A 19372-nucleotide genomic window follows, 5' to 3' on the forward strand; every position below is an offset into this window, starting at 1 on the left:
CTTAAAAAAAACACAAAATCACATTTCTGTAAGGTATAAAAAATGTTTGTGTACTCAATAAATATCGAAGAGTTTATAAATATTGAGAGTTACCTCTTAAAAATGTGCGATTTTTCGTTCCAGACTCCTGTTGCCATTCACTAGCACATGTCAAATTGTCACACTCTTCATACCATTCAATTATGTATCTATTAACATCAGTTTTAGGAACTGTCCACTCTACCCAGAGCTTGCCATCTTTAGGAAATGCTGTAAGATTTTTCACTGGAGCTGAAATGACCATAAACATACTGTTAAATTAGTATTTTTATTTCTAAAAGAATAACATTTCAAACATTAAAAAACTAAAAGGGGTTGTTGGAGAGCTGCAATTATATTTCACTTCAACAAAATGTTAATAAAGCCTGAGCAGATGCCGAAGGTCACAGATCAAACACCTTTCAAGGTAAGTTGTAATTCAATCAAGTTTTGACACCCAAAGAGAATTCAAATGTTTACATTTTGAAGCACATTTAATAAAGTTTTCATTTCTCCTTAATAGCTATTGTGCTGCAATGGCTGAAAGCAAAAAATAAAAATGACCTATTAGTGGGCAGGTCCACCACAATGAGAAATTGCCATATAAATATAGCAGTATATAGTAAGGGAATAAAATACGTTTTTAATATGTACTTATTCCTGTTTCAGTTCTTAGGTGGTGCCACGTATTTCAGAGGAAGTCTTACAGATACCAGATATGTAATCCCCACTTGTTCCTCTCAGCTATAGACTTCTGTAGAATGGGGCTGTAAGTATTACAACCCATTTTAATGTATTTGTATGTTATAGTATTTTACTTATCATAGAGTCATAAATTTTAAAGACACGGCAGGGGTCATCTAGTCCAACCCCCTGCAATGCATGAATCTCAGCTAAAACATCCATGACAGATGCTTGTAGGATTATTGGTTTTATTTTGTTGCAGGTTATGACTTCATAATAAATAATTTGTATTGGTATTGTCCACTTGCTTTGCTAATAGTCCAATTAGAATGAAGATGCCAAGTCTCACAAGCTTGCTTCCATTTACTAATGCCTACACTGCCTTAAATAAGTCAAACATTTAGAAGCTATCCTGTAAAGCACCTGGATCTTAAGTTAAAAGAAAAGAGATTTGATGAGGAAGCAGCAGCATTATCTGAAGTGACCTTTTGGTTGAAGCTAAGCAGTTCTGGGTATAGCAAATACCTAGATAGCCTGGAACCATGTACGCCATTTTGGGTTCCATGACAGAAGAAAGGTGCATTATACATGTAATAAAATAAAATGAACTGGACAGATGCAATGCTAATTTGAAAACAAACAGAAACTGAAAGACTGATATCCTTCAATAAGTTTACATTTGAAATATTTCCTCCTCTTGTGGGGATGCAGTTTACACATTACATTAAACCACAGTTAGAAACGAACTATGATTTAATGTGAATGTGCAACATGTGGCTAAAAAGTTCTTGCTGTACTTTTCTGGCTTTGTTGTGTCTTCCAAACTCAGGCTTGAGGTTTGTTTCTCCCCTAACAAACCACAAGCAGCAAGCACAAACCTTGGCTGCTGCTCCTGGTTTGTGTAGCAAGATACAAACCAAGGACCTGGGTTCAGATGACATGACAAGCCAAACTTTTTTTGTTCGCCGTGCAGCAGGAGCAAGGAAGGAGTGCAGCACAAACTTTTCAGTAGCATTCACTTAAGTGTTGTGGTTGACCGTTTAGTTTAATCTTACATGCGATCCTTCTAATGGGATGTGTGAAGTAGGCAAAAAAGTGGGATATATACTCAATGCCATGTGGGAAAACTTACCTCTTGAGTTAGTTGCTGGGATCAGCAAAACTGATGCAGGAGATTCACCCACACTGTTTGATGCTTTAATTCTCACTTCATATGTCCCATTTTCTACATTTAGAGTCAGCTGTGTGGTGTTCAGACTGTAGAATTGCTGTTGAAAATGAAGTGGTGGCTTTCCCAAGATAGATACATCGTATTTCAAAATTATTCCATTAGCTTCAGAAGGATTTAACTCCTGTCCAAAATAGAAAAAGATCTGTTTTATTTAACCATTTATATGTGAACATCTGAGATTAGCTAATGAGAGTAAGACCTTTATGGGTCACTTAAGCCAGAACCATCTATTCTGATGAGCTGCAGCTCACCAATGTCTAAGGCAGAGCCTTTCTCGGACTTGCTAACCAAGATCCTAACCAATATTGTACAAGGATCCTTTTTTATGCAAAGTGTGTCTACTACAGAGCTATTCATGATACCTTTTCCAAAGTCCTACACAGACATTATATTTTACCATCTGGCCTTGGGCACAATGCTCCAGCTAACATCATTTCATGCTTCTCATCCATTATGACAGGAACACACTATCTTGTAACTTGCTGAGATCAGGCTTACGTGTTAAAGCTTTGTTCAAAGAGAATAAATCACTTCACTCAAAATTATTTTGCCTCATAAGCTAAACATGGACAATTCTCAAGCAGTATTTCACAGAACCATTATCCAGAAACTACATCCATGTGTGCCATGTTTACGGAGAAGGGCACATATATACCTGTACAACTTGTAGTTTGCAGAAGCAAGGACTAAGAAAGCATAAGATCTTCATCCCTGTTTATTTTTAAAACGGACAAGTAGCAAATGTGACATACATGAGCCTTTTACTTCATAAACTACACGTGTGCATATCTTACACTTGAGTGCAATATATTGTGAAAGAAACTACCACCTAGAAGAAAGTGTTTACAGTAGTGTTATAGTATCATGAGTTTACATATAACAGGAATTATGTTTGAGTGCAGATGACAGATATTAGTGAGAACATGAGGAAATCAGACATGCAGTGTAGTAAATTTGGTACTACTTACCTTCCAGATCAGCACCAGAGTCCAGTTTTCTGGTGAGTGAACAGGACTAATCTTCCTCCACAGATCTGGTCCTTTAGTTGGTTCTGATAAAGACAAACATCTCTCTTAAGAATCATGTTTATTTAGCCCACTATTCATTTTTCTTTAATATATATGTAGGGTACTGAAAAAGATTCAAGCTTATATATATATTCACAAGTGCTTTGCTGCAGTAGATGGAGCATGAAGAATAGCAGCAATCTAGTCATCCAATGGTCGGCTGTGACATACAGCCAGGCATGTGTCTGCTGGTATCACCTCCATGATTTGGGACAAACAGCCAGGAAAAGTGGCTGGGAGGCTCCTACAGCTTTTCTGAAGTAAGGATCACAGTTGTGTGATCTGAAGGAAAGACAGACCCAGGCGGGCTAAAAGGCCCAAACTTTTTACTCACCACCAATTAGGAATATAGTGAGGGAATGGGGAAGATAAGAAAGCAGGTACAGAAAGTCATTATAATTTTTTTTATTTCTAGAATAGGTTTTTGAGGAATACATACAGCACGTTCATGGATTTTGATTTATCTTGTACTAACTTCCAATCCAAATGAGAAGAAGAAGAAGAAGAAGAAGAAGAAGAAGAAGAGGAGTTTGGATTTGATATCCCGCTTTATCACTACCCAAAGGAGTCTCAAAGCGGCTAACATTCTCCTTTCCCTTCCTCCCCCACAACAAACACTCTGTGAGGTGAGTGAGGCTGAGAGACTTCAAAGAAGTATGACCAGCCCAAGGTCACCCATGGGCTGCATGTGGAGGAGCGGAGACGTGAACCCGGTTCACCAGATTACGAGTCTACCGCTCTTAACCACTACACCACACTGGCTCTTATGAGAATAAGAGTTGGTGTTTCAAGCATCAATGAACATGTCAATAGCTTTGGAAACATGTTCCAAATCAAACTCTCAATATCAACATAGAATAATTGTTTTATAAACCATTTTTGTTAGTTCTTAATCTCTTTAAGGTTTAAACCACATTTATAGGGGTACAAATCAAGTATGTTGTAGAATTAATGCTAAAATATAGATAGGTACCAAATAATTTGGCCTTCTCCAAAAATAAAATCTTTTTTGTATGTTGGTAATCTGTGAAATACAGGAAATTAGAACCCAATAGTTACTTTATTTGATTGTGTCAAATATCTGATTATGTCAGAAGATAGCGAGCTGGTGATTCACAGTAAGCCCTCAACTCATGTGAGGGTTACGTTTTGGGAATCGTGCCTAAAGCCGAAATTGTATATAGTCAAAACACACTGGGTGAAATGGTGAGTGGAATTGCCAAAGTCTTTTTTCCTGGTTCCCCTTTTTAATTATTATTATATTATTATTTTGTCAAGCATGTAAAGCTGAATGTGCCCAAGGTAAATGCTTGTAAGTTATAAGCCTACTGTACTTATTAGCAGCTGGCCATATGGTAATCAACTATAATGGGGGGGGGGGGAGAGGAAGCCAACCCTCTGAGATACAGGGATGATTTACAGTTCAAATGGTAAAATTGTCAAATTTGTCAAGGTAAGAGAAGAAAACTTATTAATTTGTTGATAAATTGAGCTTTATCATCATCTATTGTGAAACAAAGTACAAGATAATGCTGAACCATTACTTGGGAGGTTAATAAGAGATGAACGAACATCAAAGTAAATTCGCAAATATTAATAACTACTGTTTGCTACTCATGATTTAAATGACAAATTGCATTCTATTGTATCATAGTTATTACACATATGTATACATATTTATTGTGTAGAAACCTTTTAATCAGAAACACATTTTGACAATTCGGAGCAAACTGGAGAAGTTTGGAATCTTACTTACTATCTTCAGCTGTGAACCCAACTACTTCTTTACTCCAGTCACTCCAGTGCTCTCCCCAACTAGTTACACAACGCAGCTGAAACACATATTTTGTGTTTGGTCTGAGATCTTGAATGAAGAAGGAATCTCTGTGTGTTGCTGTGTCTTCAAGAGGAACCTGCCAAAATGAAACTGGGCTTTAAGAAGTGCTACTAGGGAATGAACAACATTCACTATACTGAATTTTCAAGCTCTCTCTCAAAATCAGCATAGCGAATTTAGATCTTTTGTTTGAATGACCCTTGTTAGCATAAAACATGAAATTGTGATAAAGAACTTAAATTCAAATTACACTATTGTTTAGTCACTATTCTCTCCACCCTCCATTTAGTGTTTTTTGCCTGCTTCAAAAACTGAGAAAGCTTATGGAGCTAAACATCTTATCAAGAGAGAGAAAGTAACTATACTTTATAATAATTCTTATGTTGCATCATTTTTTTTTTGTAATCCTGAAGTATGTTGATAACAAGCATCAGAATATATATTTTTCAGGTCAGGTATTGTATCCAGTTAAACCCTCGCCACCTACAAAAGTTAAGCTACCAATTGTCCTATTTCCATAGGTTGACAGGAGGTTAACTGAGTTGGGTTCTATTCCAATCACATGCCGTAGGCAAGAGGAAATTACAATTGTAACAGAAATCATATGGGTATTTTGAGGGGGTCTGATAAGGTTAATTTCAGAAAGCTCTATTGTACATTACAATGCAGCAAAGGGTTCTCTCCCTTTCTCTATTTTTTTTTTAAAAACAATAAATTAAAGGCATTGTAAAAGTGTAGCAGTATTCCCAGAGGTCTTCCCTATACAAGAAAATGGCTAGAATGGTGACCCGGATTTGTTGTTGTTAAAGGAAGTTCTTATACTTTTTGAAGTCTGCCACCTAGTGATAAGTAATGCAGTCTTTGCAGAGATTTCACTCTGCCCCCAATCCTTCAAACCTATGAAATTTGGCTGGGCACTACTTTGGCCCAGTACTAGTTTCAAGCAGCTGCCTAGTTTTCCAAGAAGTTCACACGTGCCATTAATCCTGTCTGAAACCAGGATTCTGAAATTTAGCCTCCACTGTCTTAAAAAATATCCCAAGCTTATAGTCTTAAAATGTGAAAGCACACAAATTAATGTGTACTGCAATTCATGTGGAGCAGGAGGTAGAGACAGGGTTCTTAAGCAGATGGAACCTTCTGCCTTCATCATAAAAGACCCAAGTAGACTAAGTATCCCTTGGAGCTAGATCTTTACTGCTTCACATTATATTTGCTGTGGCACTTATTCCTTTTTCTACTACACCATTCTAATGAGAAGGAATTTGCAGCAAGAGCTCTTGCTGTTTTTTTTAAAGTTTCCCTTTCAACGGTTTTAGGAATTTAGCTATATCATTGCTTCGAGACACTTGTCCAACACTTTCACAGTCTTTCCAGATTCAGATAGAATGGAGAGGTAGAGCCGATTATTGCTGGCATAGCGATGGTACTGTGCCAAATCCTCAAAGGACAGTCCCCAACAGTTTCATACAGAATGTTGACTAGCATAAGACAGAATGGACCTTTGCGTGACCGCGCAAATCAAAAGCCACAGGGCCGAGGAACAGCCTCCTAGAACTACTTTCTGGCTGTGACCCTGCAGGTAGGAATGAGTTGCACTAGAAGGACACCATAGCCAATAGTGTCAAAAGCCTTTGAGAGGTCAAGGGCAGCCAAGAGGATTGCATATCTTAATAAAGGTAATTAAAAAGGGTGTTTTAAGCTGTTTCAGTGTTAAAACTGGACCTGAAACCAGACTGGAATAGATCTATGTAGTCTGTTTCCTCCGGGCATATGTGCAGGGAATATTAAGACACTGGATGGTAGTTTTCTAAAACCTTGGAGGACCTCAGGGGGGATAACCTTCAGAGTGATGGACATAACTCACTCCTGTAATGAGGCATCAACCACACTCTTGACCCATTCAGTAAATCCTGTCCTGATTTTATCAGCCATGATGGGTAGGGATCAGGAGGGCACGTTGTCAGCCTCACTGCCACAAGTGTCCTGCCCACATATTCGGACTGCAACCTTTGAAAATGATCCCACAAGGTGTGATTTGATTATGTTCTAGGGACCTCTAATGGACTTGAACCAACTGAAGCATCAGGTTCAGCAGAAATCCAAGTGATTTTGCCTTGGAAGCGATTTGCAAATCTCACAGTACTACTACTGGAAAAAGTCAGAATAACTCCCTCTGAAAGATGCAACACCTTGCAATTACCCATCCCAATAGGGATAGACATTTGCTATCAATATAAAGCTTATATACAAGCTTATATAAAGCTTATGTGGGATCTGAAGAAGTGTGCATGCACATGAAAGCTCATACCAATAACTAACTTAGTTGGTCTCTAAGGTGCTACTGGAATGATTTTTTTTTAATTTAGTTTCGACAATTATCAAGTCAAACTTATTTTCCTATCCTGCCAGCAGCCTGTCAATCCCTTAGAAACTACTGTGAAGTAGAATCGACAAGCTTCCTCAACAGTTTATTTTCCTTCTGACCTATTCTTAAATTTCTATTTCACTTTTCCCAACAAGGATTTTTTATATTTCTTTTCACATTATTTAATTTATAAATGTTTCCACTGAACACTTAACTGAAATCTATATTTTCTCTCATTTAAACAAATACCATTCTAGTAGATAAAATGCAACTGTCACAGCTCTTTGGATGCAAACACACCAACTGTATAAAAGAAAATGCCACAAAAAATAATTGACAAATAATGGGTGTGGGGTTACCTGGATCCAGTTTATACTGTCAATTATCTTGTATCGAATTTGAAATCTCAGCTCCAGTGGTGCTTCATGAAATAGGTTTTCCCATGATAGCTTTAGGACTCTGGGAAATTCTCCTGAGTTGAGGGACAGATTGGATGGCGGCAGCGGTTTTACTAGGGGAAAAAATGTGCACTCAATTAGCCACAGGCCATTTCATTGTTTTTAATATATGGGTTCCAATTAATTTGAAGTCTAATATTCAGGTACACAGCACAACTTTTGCTCCTTTATAACAGGAGCACAAACTTTCAGAGAAGTGGTGGGCTTCAAACTAAACCTCTCCAAAACAAAATTGCTGCTTAAAAATGTAACAATGTAAGAGAAGGAAGACCTGTAAAAAACCTCTGGCTTAAAGATCTGCAATAAAGCAAAATACTTAAGTATCTGGATCTCTCCAAAAAACATCAATTTATTTCAGGATAACTATATGAAAACCTGGAAAGAGATTATAAGGAACCCCAAGATTTGGAGTCGGCTAAACCTTTCATTTTTAGGAAAGATTTCTATCATCAAAATGACCATGCTTCCCAAATTATTCTTTCTTTTCCAAACAATTCTGATTCTGGGTGGAACGGGCTGCCTCAAAACCTGGCAAAAAGAAATCTCAAAATTTTTATGGCAGGGAAAAAGACCTAGAATTAAACATCAAATTCTAATCAGTGCAAAGGAAAGAGGAGGCTTTGCCCTGTCTGACCTAAAATTATATTATGAGGCAGTGTTAGAAAATCCCTGTACATGGTTTGGGAGAAATATAAAGATCTTTTAGAGCCTAAGACTAGTAGATTTCACCAGCTGAGGCAACCGCAGTAAAAATACGGAAGGGAACTTGCCAACTTACAAAACTTTACTATAGGAAGAAACAAACAAATTAAAGCTAAAAAGTTTTGAAGAAGTAAGAGAACAAATAGCAGATTGGTTTCAATACTATCAACTATTTGAGACATTTAAGATAGATTAAAAAAAGGGGTTTTCGACAGAGGCACCCAGACTGGAAACAGATTTGATCAATTCCAAAACAAAAATTCTTTCCAAGACATTAAGACTCCTCCTTCACTGGGAAGTCAAAGAGGAGGAGGAGGTTAAAGCCGCCAAGATTAAATGGGCCCAGGATTTTGGGTATAATATTGGTATGAAACAATGGGAAAGTTTATGGAAAGTTAACTGGAAATTCATGGCGTGCTAGACGTTGAGGGAAAACTTTCAAAAGATGCAATACTGCTGGAATTTGACATCATGGAAGCTCTGCAAAATGTATAAAAATGTACCTAGTAAATATAAGGCAATAAAATAAAACACCTGATAAAAAAGTGAACAGCAAAATAAAACAAAAATTGGAGTGTAACACTCAGAAGTGGCAATGAAAGCACCAACCTAATAATAAAATCTCAGAAAAATGAAAATGTTTCAATTGGTGCCTAAAACTTGAAAGTGACTGTATCCTGAATGTGAGTTTTCTATAGCCACAAAAAAGGTCCTATTCCACATTTGCCACCTGCCTAACCTATGAAAGTAGGAGCAACAAGGTAAGGAGCTCTGAATATCGTAACTACGGGAGAGGTTCATACAGGAGAGGGGGCCAGGTCCCCAAACAGACTTCAACAGAGATTCCTGTAATTGTTGATCAAGTCCCTTTGAAGGCAGGCTCCTTGCACAAAACAGCTAACTGGTGCTGAAAGTGAATTCAAAGGTGCTTGTTGTAACCACTGATTAGTTATTTAGCATCCTGTCTTGAAATTTGACATGTGCTAATCACCGGATGCCATTATGAAATCAGGCGAAATCTCTTTAAAATGTTAAAAAAGCACTTCGGATCATGCCCTGAAATGCACAGGAAGCCAGTTGAGTTAGTTTAACACAGGAAATATATAATCCATATGGTGAATTTTATTAATAACTCTATTTTAAAAACTACATTTGAGTACCTTTTTTTGGGTTCAGTCCACCCAAACTCTGTGTAGGAACTACGTTGAATAAAATCAAACAGTAGATAGGATTGACCTGAGTGCAAGTGACACTTGCTTTGTGCTAAAACCAGTAAATTAAACCAATTGTTTGGTTTATTCGGATCCATTCTATGAGACTCAACCATTATCAGAGAACTAGAGGAGAAGCAACTAAAATAATTAAGAGGAGCCACCTCCAGAAAGGCTGGTGTATCTATTTTTGGCTACAGAAATCCAACTGTTAGAAGCTGCGTCTTTTGATGCCTGGAGTTAGCAATCCCATTATGGAAGGGGAGCAGGCTGCTTGATGAACCCAGAATCTTTGGTTGGTAAGTCTCTGCTTAAAGTCTCTCGGGGGGTCTCATCAGTTTTCTTTGCCAGCTATTGTCCTCTTAAAAATTTTAGATATTTTTCCTAAGCCATTGCCCTCCAGCTTCAGGCACATTGGTTTACCATAATTTTCTAGATTCTCCCCAGTGTGACTTTTAACTAGAAGTATGACACTGAGGTGGTGGTCTTGTTCTTCCACCCTATTCCTTTTTTCACCATATAAAGAAACATTATCTTCCTTAGAAGATATGACGATATGAAATCATTCATAGGAGTAGCTCTTCTGATATATTTACCATGTTTTATAGGATCAAACACAATGCGGTCAGATTCAACTACCCCAAGAGCATTCTTTGCTTCTACCCACACTTCCAAGTCGACAAAAAATACAACCACAGTACTGGTACAAGAATTATTGGCACCCAGGCAGTCAGGAAACTCTTCGTTTGGCCTAGAAGTTGGAGAAAAAGAAGCAGGATTTAATACACTAAAATTTATATTGGTCCCAATACTTCAAAAACCACAACTATATGTACATATCCTTGACAGATTTAAATAGAGGTGAGTCTAGCAGAATTCAATGAAACTTACTCTGTAGTAAATGAGCTTTGGACTGTAGCATTTGCCCCACAATATCACAAAGAAATTTATTTATTTAAAGGTGGGGCTTTGATAAAAGGACACCAAATCAGATTTTTTTTTCCAAAAGCAATTTGCTTTAATCCAAAAGCAATTTGCTTTAATCGAAATACTTTTAAGTAAAATAGGAAGTGGCTGTTCTTATTTATTTATTTATTTATTTATTTATTTTTAACTGGTACACCATCTAACCAGTCATAAGTAGGTTGACATGTATGCATCAACCAAAAGTCTGGTAGATATTTCTAAACATTATGTTGTTTTCTGTTGTGGGGGGATTTAAAGCAAACTATTGTTCTCTCTTTTCCTCTTACAAAATATTCTGCTCTTTAAAAAAAAAATCTTGCTGCAAACAGCATGGATTTGATTTAAATCAAATCAATTTAAATCACTAGTCAGTAAGATTTACTGATTTAAATAATTTTTTTAGAGAAGGAGTCATTTTTGCTGGTATAATCTTAATATTCACAACCAGATGAAGGTTTCATTTTTGGAATAATAAATTTTCAGAGTAGTTTTTACAGTTATATCAAAAATTACCGATTTGGTTATACTATTAGAAATACATAGACAGATAATTATGATTATTATGAATATGCATATATTGTGAGTATTCTGCTCACAAGGTTGCGCTTTCATTTTTACTGCTTCACGCTTAGGTACTTGTGCAGATCTATTCCACTCCAAACAATCTATTCATTGAACCTCTTGGAACTTAGCATTTAAGAGCTAAGGGGTTGATTCTGTGTATATAAATTTGCAAAGGAACAATGGGATTAAGGTTTTTTTCCTCAACTCTGCATGTTTATTTTATAACATTTTTCCTTTGAAGAAAAGGCATGTTATCTCTGCAGACACAAATTCAAACTTTTTAGAACAGCAAAAACAAGCATCCGTGATAATATCTTCTTGTTAGAAAAAAATGTCCCAAATAATCTTACAGAAACCTCTGAAAGAGCATGACAATGTGAATGGATTAGTGGAATTCATTTACCAAAAAATCTAAACACTGCATATAAAACCTCATGCTACATAATTAAAAACAAATCCTTATTTCCTGATGGATAGCTTTTGGACAATAATGTAACTGAAATAGAAAACTATCTTTAGAAAGAGGTTTCGTCCAAAAGCATTTTATTTAAAAAAATATCCGATTTAACTAAAAAAAATAAATCTGATTATTTATCCACCCTGGTTGCAAACCATATCAGTAACCAAAGTTATAGTCCCTCAAGATTCAGCTATTCAGTAGTTTTAGTTCCCTTTTTTCTCATCCACTGCCTATTTTGGCTTTCAGCTCTTTGAAACTAGCAGGACCACTGTGCTGCTTAGACACAGTGTAGAGCAATGTTTAAATATTTTGAACAAGTGACTTCCCTTTAAAAAATTGTATGCTTAACAACAAATATTAAGAATTCAAAGTTTTGTATTCAACAAATTAACTACAGGTCTTTAAAACTGAAAAAATGTATCTACCATCGAGATTTCAAAGTATAATTGGTGTCCAGAAATGTGTATCTTCCAGGCTCCCAAGTACAAGTTTGAGAATATGTCTTTCTTCCAGTCTGATGCACAATGCAACTCAAATTCTCAGGCTTGTCTGGAGAAACTGCATTTAAACACACACAAATAAACAGAAGTTAATCTAGGAGTACACTTGCAAAAACAACATGAATTCATTTTGGTCCTAATCAATTTTTTCAAAAAAACCCAAACTCATTTTTAATTGTTTTTTTCAATACTGTAAAGCAGAGCATTCATGTCAAAAGGTCATCAAAGGTAAAGGTAAAAAGGAAGTACATCAAAACACCACAGTTGACATAAAATATTACAAGAAGGGAAGTATTTATTTCCTGCCTTTTTCCCTCAGAGGGACTCCAGACAGCTTACAAATAAAATAGGAAAATAAAAACACTTGAAGCAATAGTATCATTTTTACATACGAGGCAGCATATACAGCTGTAATTAGAATTTGTGTATCAAAATCTAATATTGTTCACCTGTTTATTCCCCAAGTTGCATCCAATATTGTGCAAGCAGGCTACTCACAGAAGGATTTCTGCTATTCTACAATAGCTTAGGGTCAGATGACACTCCAAACAGAATGGCCATGGTGCCAACTAAGGTGGTGTATCCTACTAACTACTGACCTATATGGTTTCAGGGCAGACAACCCTAAAGGGGTAACAGGAGCCATAACATTGTGTACAAAAAAGCCCAATGACTGCTCCCAGTCAAGGAAGATGCCATGACCAATGGTGTCAAAAGATGCAGATTCGAGAAGCAGGAACAAGGTTGCACACTGCTTGCCCTGCTCTTTGTAAAGCTCATCCATCAGGGTGACCAAGGCCAATTCATTCCCATGACCAGGCCTGAACCCAGACTGGAATAAAAAAAATGCATTATCCAAGAATAGTAGGTGGTCATCCTGCACTGAAACTCTCTCTACCACCTACCCAAGAAGAGGGTATTTTTTACCGGTAGAGGAACTAGTATAACTAAGGGGCCCAGGATTGGTTTATTTAAGGGAGGACACACCACTACCTCTTCCAAGGCAGCATGCACCACCCCTGCAATCAATGAAGTGCTAATCACACTCTGTACCCAACCACCCTCTCTGCTAGATTGAATAAGCCAGAAGGAACAGGGATCAAAGGGCTACACTGAAACTGATGCTACACAATACAGGCATACCTGCTGAACTGCCTTTCTTATGGAAGCATAATGCCTATCCCCATGTAACATAGTTAAACTTTATTTAGAAAACTTATATCCCATTTTACATCTTTGACAGGTTCTACAGATGGGTCACCACTATTCTCAAAATAAAATCATACTCAGAATCTCATAATACAGTACAAGGGCAGAAATTGTGTAGTTACTATGTGGAACAAACATCATTCAGGCAGCAATTTCTGCCCTTACTCCTGCCTGGTGACATATTTGCCAAGTGACGATGTAACTTTTTTCTTCTTTACTTGGTACCTTTCAACTATGTGAAATAAAAGTTTCTCATTTCTCCATGTTGTCTTCAATATATTTGACAAAATCCAACATCCTCTAAGAGTGTTATAAGGAGCAGGAGAATGACTATACAGTGGACCCTCCAGATATGAATTAAATTTGTTCCAGGGGTCCATCCACAACCCGAAAAGTCCGTAGGCAGAGGTGCCGCTTCTGTGCATGTGGCGAAACCCGGAAGTATACACTTCTGGGTTTGCCACGTTCGTAACTTGAAAGTTACATATCCAGAGTGGTATGTAATTAGAGGGTCCACTGTATGGCAATAGATTGTTCCTTTTATGTGTATCCCCACAAGGAAGAATTTAAGGAGAAATACTTACAGCCCAAGGCAACTTGAATTCCATAGATATTCTGCTCAATGCTTCCTGCCACTAAGATGTTACAAGTCAGAGGAGAAGCCAATATAGACGTATCATTGAATGTTACTCTTGAAACAGTTTCATTTATTATGCTATAGTGTTCTTTAGGAACAACCTTAGTTTGAATTCTCCAGATAACTTTATCAGCACGAAGGTTGCCATAATCTAGACAATAGTCACTAAGAATGCAGTATGCTGTAAAGCTGGACTCAAGGGATACTACAGCAGACTCCGGAGTTATATAGCCACATGATTGCGCATATCCATCTGAAACTGAGAGAGATCATTTGTTTGGTATTGTTCATGGCTACTATTGCTATAAGCATACAATATGACAACGGAAGACAATAGTTACCTAGAAAATACATTTCCCCCTTTACTTTTCTAGTGTACATTAATTGACAACATTTGCTTGGATCCAAGATAAATGACTGGATGGAAGTTCATAGATAGGTTTCTTGAATTCACCTCTGGGCCTGCCCATCCATGGGCACCCCCCCACCCACAAGCAGCAGCAGCAGCAGCAGCAGCAGCAGCTTCTGGGTTCCAGTGAGATCCTGTGAGAGCTCTGCACCTTGAAAAGCTACTCCAAATGGTTCCCCCCCCCCGAACAATTTGGGATGGGGTACCAGAGACTGCTGGGATAGCTGGGAATTTCCTTCCAATCTGGGGGAAAATCCTCCCCTACCATAGCAAACCCATCCCACATTGTTCATGAGGAACCCCAACTGTCTCCAGAGGCTGTTCAGGGTAATGCAGAGGATGGGGGAGGGAAAGGAAGCTTTACTTCTGTTCTCATTTCTAAGGATCCAAGACATTAGATCTAGCAACTGTAATCATTTTCCTAAGGACTATTTGCATTTCTTGTCTGTGCTAGTTAAGTGAACTCCCCCACATATCATGATTTCAAAGATAGTTTCATTATCAAACATCAGAATTAGGAGTGAATAAAAAAGATAGAAATGTGCAGAGGTAGCAGTACATATGTGTTACATTTCCTTAGGCCTGTTTAATATTATGTAAAGAGAAACATTGTCTTGAAATTTCACCTATATTTCATTTCCAAAAGCATATTATTCAATTTTGTCTGTGCAATTTAAATATTAATCTTGCAGGAAATATTTCAACCATCTTCTCACTTTCCACCGCAACATACCACATGTAGTAACTTAATTGGTTTTTGTGTAATCTTTCTCTACTGTACAGGATTTCTTTTTAAAAAGAGGAACTTAGCAAGCTAGAAAACCTGATAATAAGTTAAATATCCTTCCTTTCATATTACCACATCAACTATTGGCTTGTTTCACAACTTTTTATATTTTGACTTTACAAGCCAACGGTATCTATCTAGAATACCGCCCCCCCCTTACATTAGGCTCCCGAAATGAAGAAAGTCTGGGTTAACCAGGAGTGGACTTTTCAGTGAACTTGATTCAGTTCTGCTACCGAAAACAAATACAAAGACTCAGAATGTAATCTAACTGTATGCCTTTTACACCTGGCTCTGGCTCACAGATCTTGTGGTTTTAATAAAAAAAACAACAAATAGATCTGACAAGCCTGTAGTCTCTATGCCGTTGCCTTCCATATAATAGATTCAAACTAAAAATCAAGAATCATTTTCTATAATGTATACAAATCAACAAACTGACAGAGCTTAATAATACAGTGGAACAATTTATTATTATTAATCCTGCAGACTTACCTCCAAAGGAGTAAATGCTCAGGAGAGTACACACAGCTTGCAGTAACCAACTCCATTTTGAAAACATCTTGAACCAAGTCTCTGTAAAAACAATTTTTTTATATATAATATTTTTACTCTGCTCAATCAGTCACTATTTTCTTTGTATGAAGACACTTCTCAGGAGACAGGTTCTGTAGTTTACTCTGTTCTGACAGGTTTATTAACCATGAACAAAAAGGTTTTGTGGAAAGCAAGAAAAGAATAGCACTCAGGGAAACAGCCAAGAGTGAGAACAGGAATACAGGCAACTCCCCAATTGTCTAGTTGCCATTTTGGGGCAAGATGGCTCTAAAGTCTTTTTTTTTCTTCAAATGATTGATTGAATATCAATTAAGCATCTGGTTAGTTCGGATGACCACCTTGAGCTAGCTTAAGAACTCTGAAAACTTAAAGAAGAAAAGTACTCGATTCAGGGACAGTCCACATATGTTCCTATTCCTACCTCTTTTTCTTAATGGTACCTGCTCCTGTTCAGGCTGCACAGAAAAAGCATTTTGCTTTCTGAAATCCATTTCAATTGTAAAGATAAATAAACCTGACAGAATTCTACAGGATGTGGTATTAGTGTGTGAAAACAGTTCAGATCCAATGATCCCCCAGGCATGAACCTTCAGATGGTGGAGATGTCAGGTGCCATCCTGGCGCCCAGGCATCTTCACTTGGTCACAAGTGGTCAATGACCAGGTACAATATGCGCCTGAGCGTGGCTACTGAGCTCACTTCTCAACCATTATCACAATGCAATAAAGTGAGGGAAAAGTATAAACTAACACACACTCCATTTTATATATAATTTATGTCTAGCTTGCTTGTTAATTATTATCACAATATTGATTTTATAAAAATATAAAATTGACAGTTGTGGTTTACTTAGTGATCATGGTTAAATATACTGATAAAGTCCATTTTTTGTCTTGTGGCTAGAACTTTCCTTGGCCAATGATGCACATTTTCTAAAAGGTATATATATCTGATTTAGTATGTTTGGGTTAGCATAATAACAATTTATTACCTGATCCTTCATCCTAAGGTCTCCGGGAAAGTTAAAACCATTAAGACACAATATTAAAATCAGTGTAAAACAACTTAAAACTACAAAAATTAGGTGCATTATAAAAACATGCAACTCAGGTATCAACAGACAGGGGAGAGATGCATCTTTGGTTGTACAATGAAGGTTCTAGATGCACCTCTGTAGGGAGTTCAACAATTTAAGGGATACAGAGGCTGCCACCCTGAGCTTTGGAAAGTGGTTGAACCACCAAGAGGGCCCCCCTTCCACTGATCTTTGTGCCAAAGAATGTCTGAGAGGAGGAGATGGGCGTTCAGATTATGTGTACTTTGGGGTTTAATCTACCCTTGTTAATGTTCCCATTTAGAAGAAGAAGTTTGCATGGTCTGCATGGCCTGGTTTGTGTGTCACACTGAAACTTCTCTCTCCCTCCTGCTGCCCTGCTTCTGCTCATAGTTTGTCTGAAGAGTAACAAACCAAAAGACTGGGTTCACAAGTAACAAGCCAAATTCTGATTTGTTTTCTCCCCAGAGGAGCTGGAGCAAGGGAGGAACAAGACACAGACCTTTGAGGAGTACACACTGGCATGGTGCTTGTTCATATTAAATAAGATTATTTTAACTACAGGTTAATGTGAAATGCAACCCAGGCATATGTTACAATTTCAGATTAAAATTGTGTGCGCATATAGAATTCCCACCCACACACCACCCCCATATGCAGATCTTACAAGTTAGAAATTATCTCCTGACACCTGGATCTTTGAAATATGACTCTTAAGAATTGATTCTACTGCAGATTTGAAATGCATTTCTGCTTTACAAGGCCTGCATACGTTTTCTAGGCAGAACAAAGTGCTTTAAAAATGAAAGCCAACATAGTTCTTTCCAGTGCATCTAACATCATAGAACAGAATTTTAATACTGCCCACCACCAACAGTGCAATCCTATGCATATGCACTCTCAGCTCTTCTTACTTCAATGGGACTAGACATGCCTAACTGCAATGATCAGGCTGCACATTACATTAATACAGTATTTAGAACCAAAATCTATATTATAATAAATTTTGGTTGCAAAGTACCAATACAATTTTAGCTAAAATAGTAGACTGTTAATGCCCAACAGAAGATCATCGGAATCCACAAGAAGTTCTTGCGGGGGGGGGGGGGAATGGAAAGCTTACTTTGATCTTGTCCTTTTTGACTGACAGCAAACCAAGAAGCACCTTAAGAAAATTTTACTGGCTACTGCTTATGTTTCCCATCTTGTCAAAGGCAAACCGTCAACTCAGGTAAAAGAACCACACGCCGAGAAAATTCTCACCACTCTCCTGTACTAATTCTCAGCACTCTACTTAAATTTATCATACAAATAAAAATAGTATCATTTCCTTTATATGCCATACACTACTGTAGTCAAGTAACACTGTGGAAATCCCCTAATCAGGCATACTGATGATCCTAGCATCCTTGGGAGGGTGGGGAGAGGAAGTACACAAATGGCAAGCCCAGAAACACAGTAGAGACAATATTGAGATGCACCAGTCTGCCTTTCAAAAGAGATATCAACTAGGATGAATGACAGCCAATCTCTATGCCACCATGTACTTCTAGCTTGACCCCAGTACTATTCAATATCAAGAATGTGTTAGAACACTGCACATTATCACTATTGTTTATATAGCATGCCATCAACTGCATATAACAACAAAAAGACTGCATCCTCCTCCAAAGCAGTTTGGTCTAAAACTGTACAAGTGGAAGTCAAAGAACGGGAGTGAAAGGAAGATACTGCTGGCTTACAACTCCCATCATCCCAAACCATTGGCTATGCCAATGGGAGTTGTAGCCCAGTAGTGTCTAAAGGGCAACACAAAGGTAGCCCCCAGTTTAGGAACAGGTTTACCACCAACACAATGAGACCTGGACTGCAGGGGTATGATTCAGCTCCTGGCCATACATACAATCCAGTGGCATGCAGTGATTTTTTTCATAGGTAATCAGTTAGGGCCAGAGGAACCAGCTTGTGAGGGTGATTGGGGCCCTCCAAAGTTGCAACTGCAGGTGAGCACTGTGCCTCCCTCCCTAAGCGGGGCAGCAGCTTTCTGGGCTTTGGGGAGGAGACACCAGGAGGACATTTAGGGGACCAGCCTAGTCTTCCTAGTCCACTGATCAAATGCCACTGGCACAACCCTCATTTGACTTATCGGCAGTGCTATTTTTCTAGAAAAAGAGGTGCTGGAACTCAACATGAATGCCTTCTTCTTTCTCTTAGAATGGCAATGGGTGCCCACCATAGGAGCCAACTCCTAGGGGCCGCAGGGGCTTTGGCCCCCACAGTAACATATTTCAAGGGGCTGGGCCCCCACAAAGTTGATGTGCATTCCCATTCAGATGGGGTGTGTGCACTGCATCATGTGATCGATTATGTAGGGTGGGGCTTACCTGAAAAAACTCCCCACAGATAAGAATTTGGAAAAGTAAAAAAAAAGTTATAGCAGGAGTGAAAAGATCAGGGACGGCCAGATTGCAACAGTGGAGGAAAGACCCATAAGATAAGGTTGTATATCTGCTACGACCGCTGAGCTTTATCGTGTAAAAGAGGGGAAGGAATAACCGTGAGAAATTAGCTCAGATTCTCCAAACCGATCGCGACAGGGTAGCCTTTCAATAGATATTTGCATAGATATTAGTTTGAATGCTTAGTCGCGGA

The 19372-nt window shown here is 38.0% G+C and overlaps 2 protein-coding genes and 1 long non-coding RNA gene across 3 annotated transcripts in view; 2 read left to right on the forward strand and 1 right to left on the reverse strand.

Annotated features, from left to right (window-relative positions):
* The window catches only part of LOC308457887 (uncharacterized protein), a gene marked incomplete at its 3' end in the record, with an annotated part of 71395 nt that overhangs the window by 37815 nt on the left and 14208 nt on the right, over positions 1-19372 (forward strand). The gene's annotated exons all lie outside the window — the stretch shown is intronic.
* Positions 1-19372, reverse strand: part of IL6ST (interleukin 6 cytokine family signal transducer) — a 32377-nt gene that overhangs the window by 12271 nt on the left and 734 nt on the right. Inside the window, exons 2-10 of the mRNA XM_080972473.1 lie at positions 15604-15684; positions 13860-14171; positions 11992-12124; positions 10173-10327; positions 7565-7716; positions 4757-4913; positions 2902-2984; positions 1835-2054; positions 94-270 (exon numbers count right to left, since the gene is read on the reverse strand). Of these exons, the coding sequence (XP_080828599.1) occupies positions 94-270; positions 1835-2054; positions 2902-2984; positions 4757-4913; positions 7565-7716; positions 10173-10327; positions 11992-12124; positions 13860-14171; positions 15604-15670 (1456 nt within the window). The 5' untranslated portion in view covers positions 15671-15684. The remainder of the gene's footprint in view (positions 1-93; positions 271-1834; positions 2055-2901; positions 2985-4756; positions 4914-7564; positions 7717-10172; positions 10328-11991; positions 12125-13859; positions 14172-15603; positions 15685-19372) is intronic.
* LOC308458481 lies at positions 279-4743 on the forward strand. The gene is made up of 3 exons (XR_013977464.1): positions 279-445; positions 688-787; positions 3416-4743. It is a non-coding gene; the product is annotated as an uncharacterized lncRNA (long non-coding RNA).

Source organism: Podarcis pityusensis (assembly GCF_964106645.2).
Source record: "Podarcis pityusensis genome assembly, chromosome: 11".
NCBI lineage: Eukaryota > Metazoa > Chordata > Lepidosauria > Squamata > Lacertidae > Podarcis > Podarcis pityusensis.